The sequence below is a fragment of the Coturnix japonica genome, unplaced genomic scaffold (assembly GCF_001577835.2).
Source record: "Coturnix japonica isolate 7356 unplaced genomic scaffold, Coturnix japonica 2.1 chrUnrandom339, whole genome shotgun sequence".
Taxonomy (NCBI): domain Eukaryota; kingdom Metazoa; phylum Chordata; class Aves; order Galliformes; family Phasianidae; genus Coturnix; species Coturnix japonica.
Genome location: NW_015439867.1, coordinates 335,076 through 338,955, shown reverse-complemented (window position 1 = coordinate 338,955; position 3,880 = coordinate 335,076). Strand labels below are relative to the sequence as shown.

Here is a 3,880-nt window from a genome sequence, read left to right as displayed (position 1 = left end):
GCCACTGCACCCTACTGCAACCCACTGCATCCCTATTGGCAACCCCCAATCCCACTGCAAACCCAACCCCAATGCATCCCTATTGTAACCCCAACCACATTGCATCCTCCTAACCCCATCAGTGCATCCCTATTGCAACCCCAACCCACTGCATGCTCCCAACCCCACTGCATCCCCATTGCAACCCCAACCCCACTGCATCCACCCAACCCCAAATCATTCCTATTGCAACCCCAACCCCAATGCATGCTTATTACAACCCCAACCCCACTGCACCCTCATTGCAACCCCACTGCATCCCTATTGCAACCCCAACAACACTGCATCCTCCTAACCCCAATCAGTTCATCCCTATTGCAACCCCAACCCACTGCATCCATCCAACCCCACTGCATGTGTATTACAAACCCAACCTCCATGCACCCTCATTGCAACCCCAATGCATCCCTATTGCAAACCCCAACCCCATTGCACCCAGCCCCCCATCTCCTCACCCTCTGCCTGGTGTTTGTGCTCAGCGCTGTAGGCCTTTCCGATCATACTCCAGACGGGTTTCAGGCACCCAAAGAGCCCCTCCAGGAACCCCCCCGCAGCCTGGCACCTCAGATGGGCCCCCTCTGCCGCCAGCGGCCCCACAGCTCCGGGTTCAGCTGCACGGGGGGGGCCACGGCGGGGCCAGGCCTCGGGGGCAGCGGGGATGGGGGGGGGTCCTTCCCTTAGGGCGCACTGCGTCGGGGTCAGCTCCTGCTCCGGGGTCCCCTCCGAGGCCACGGCCAGCGATGGGGAGGGGGTCCGTGTCTCATGCAGGCAGGCCATGGCCTGGGGGGGGGGGGCAGGGGGGGTGTGCAGCCCCCCCCATCCTCACACCCCAATAGACCCCCTACACCCCCATGGATCCCCATAGACCCCCATGGACCCCCATGGATCCCCATGGATCCCCATGGACCCCCATGTGACCCCCTTGCACCCCCATGGACCCCCTTGTATCCCCATGGACCCCCCTGCACCCCCCTCCTTTGCACCTGCAGCCCCCCTGTCATGCACCTGCCCCCCATCCTTTGCACCCACACCCCCTTGCACACGCAGTTGCTCCCTGCACCTCTGTGCATGGACGCACGGGCAGCTCAGTGCGTGCAGCAGCGCTGCTCACACCTACGTGCAGCCTCACGTGTCTGCACGGCCCTGCACACCTGCGTGCACCCCCTGCATGCACCTCTGTGTGCATCTCCTGCACCCATCAGTGCACTGTGTGTGCACCTGCACGCCCTGCACACTCACGTGTGCACAACCCCTGCACCCCACGTGCAACCCGTTGCATCCCTGCACCGCTGTGCATCTCCTGCAGCACTGCACGCCCCGTGCACGCACCTGCACCTGTCTGCAGCCCCTTGCATGCACCTGCCCCCCCCCCTGCAGCCCTGCACGTGTCCCCCTTGCACCAACGTGTGCAAACCCATTGCAGCCCCAGAGCTGGGTGTGCAATAGTTGTGGCAGGAGGTGGAAACTGAGGCCGGGTTGGGGGGGGGGGGGGGCGTGTTTGTGAGGTCTCGCCCCTGAATTTGGGGGGGGGGGTGTTTGCTATGGCAACAGCGCTGGCGAGCAGATGAGGTCATCTCCTAAATTAAGCGGGGGGGGGGGGGGGGGTGAGTCATGGGGGGGGGGGGGGCGGGGTTTCACCTCGGGGATCCCTGAAGGTGGGGGGGGGTAGGGGGTGGTCAGGATGGGGCCCCTCCTCACCAGGTGCCGCCCCCCCCCCCCCGTGGTCGCATGGCGTCACGCGGTGACGTATCGCAGCGCGGGGAGAGGGGAGAGAATCCCCCCCACATCCGCGGGGGTCTCAAACGAGGGACTGAGGGCAGAGCTGGGGGGGGGGGGGGGGGGGTCCTGTCGTGACATAGCGATAGCGCCGGGCTCGTGTCGCGATAGAGCGGAGATGGGGGGGGGGGAGAAGGGAGGGAAGGACGCGCCACGCGCTGCCAGCTGTCGTGCGGTATATGCGACAGAGCGCCGTATCGCGCACGGACGGAGAGCGGGGGGGGGGCAGTGGGGGGGGGAAACCGGCGCAAGGGGGGAGCACGCGCGTTGTGCAAGCGGGGGGAGAGAGATGGGGTGATGGGGTGACCCCCCCCCAACACAGACACCACACAGCGAGGCAGCGGGTCCCAACTGAGGGGGAAGGAGAGAATTGGGGGAGGGGGGAGGGGGGGGGGGGGGAGGGGGGGGGGGGGCGGGGGGGTGAGGGGGGGGCGCAACCCACGCGTGCACGAGGAGGGGATGGATGGATTGGGGGGGGGCAGCAAGCAGCGCCACGCGTGTGCGGGTGGTGTGTGTCTGTGGGGGGGGGGCACGTGCAAAGGCCCCGGGTCCCACATCTCCATCCCCATCATCCCCATTATCTCCATCCCCATCCCGGTACCGGCCCGGTTCCCCCCCCGCCCCCGTCTCGGTGCTGTCAGTACCTCGGGGTGCGCGGCCCCGCGGCCGCTGCGCGCTCCCGACGCCGCCGGTTCCGCTGCCCGTTACCGCGGGGCCGCCCCCTCCTCCCGGGGATGCTCCGCCGCGGGTCCCGTTATTCCCGGTGCCGGTTCCGCTGCCGCCCCCCGAAGCGCCGCGGTCGGGGCCGGACCGGGCCGGGGCGGAGCGGGCGGGGCCGGTACCGGACCCGGTGCCGCGGTCGGGGGAGAAGCGGCTCCGAACGGCCCCGCCCGGCGCTCGGCCCCGCCCCGGCCCCGCCCCGGGACCCGGGAGCACCGGAACCGGCACCGGGACCCCCCCCATCCGCTCCGCATCGTGCGGTGACAACCCCGGACCGGGATCCCACCGAGCGGCACCGGGAGGAACCGGGATCCACCCACCAGAACTAACGGGGGCACCGGGACCATCCACCCCCTGATATTATCAGTACCGGGAGAACCGGGACCCACATCGATACCGGCACCAGGACCCCCCCAAAACCGGGACTGGGGGCACCGAGACGCCCCCCCCCCCCCGGTACTGGGCTCCCCCGATCAGTATTTGGTACCCAATGGTACAAAGGGGTCCCCCAAACTATAATGGAGGCACCGGGACCCCCCCCCCCCCCGGGACCGGGACCCCCAGGCGGTTTTGGGTATCACCCGGACCCCTCCAGTCGGTACCGTGACCCCAGAATGGTACCAGGACCCCTCACACAGTAATAGGGCACATGGGCCCCCCCAGCCCCCAAAGGGCCCCTCCAACCAGAACCGGGACCCCAAACCCAAACTGGGACCCACCCCAGAGCTCCCCATTAAACCCTTTGGGGCTCCCAGTCCCAGTGCTCCCTATGGGCGTCCATCTGTCCCACTGCTCCCCATCCATCCCCGCTGTCCCTCTGTCCCCTTCTGGCCTTGTCTGTCTGTCCCCACTGCCCCACATCAGCCCCCACTGGCCCCAGCCCCAGCCCCACTGCTCCCTGTCCATCTGGCTGTCCCCATTGTCCCCATCCCCCCCCACGTCCCCCCATCTGTCCCATGTCTGTCTGTCCCCACGTCCCCCTCCCGTGTCCTGTCCCTGCCATCCATCCCCACTGTCCCCACTGTCCCCCATTGGCCCCATATCCATCATTGGCCCCATGTGCCCCATGTACCCCACTGCCTCGGTTCTCTCCATCCCTCCCATTGTCCCCATTGTCCCCATTACTCCCTATGGGTCTGTGTTGTCCTCCATGTCCCCATTGCCCCCATAGCCCCCACTGTCCCCATTACTTCCTATGGGTCTGTATTGTCCATGTCCCTCATTGTCCCTATTACTCCCTATGGGTCTGTGTTGTCCATGTCCCCCATAGCCCCCCCATTGTCCCCATTGCCCCCATTGTCCCCACTGTCCCCCATTGCCCCCATAGCCCCCATTATCCCCATTG

General features: G+C 67.0%; 1 protein-coding gene across 1 annotated transcript in view; it reads right to left on the bottom strand.

The window, feature by feature from the left end:
• Positions 1–2,739, bottom strand: part of MAP3K12 (mitogen-activated protein kinase kinase kinase 12) — a 16,630-nt gene extending 13,891 nt beyond the window's left edge. Inside the window, exons 1-2 of the mRNA XM_032441625.1 lie at positions 2,460–2,739; positions 495–819 (exon numbers count right to left, since the gene is read on the bottom strand). Coding sequence (XP_032297516.1) covers positions 495–816 — 322 coding nt within the window. The 5' untranslated portion in view covers positions 817–819; positions 2,460–2,739. The remainder of the gene's footprint in view (positions 1–494; positions 820–2,459) is intronic.
• Between the last annotated feature and the right edge of the window lie 1,141 nt (positions 2,740–3,880).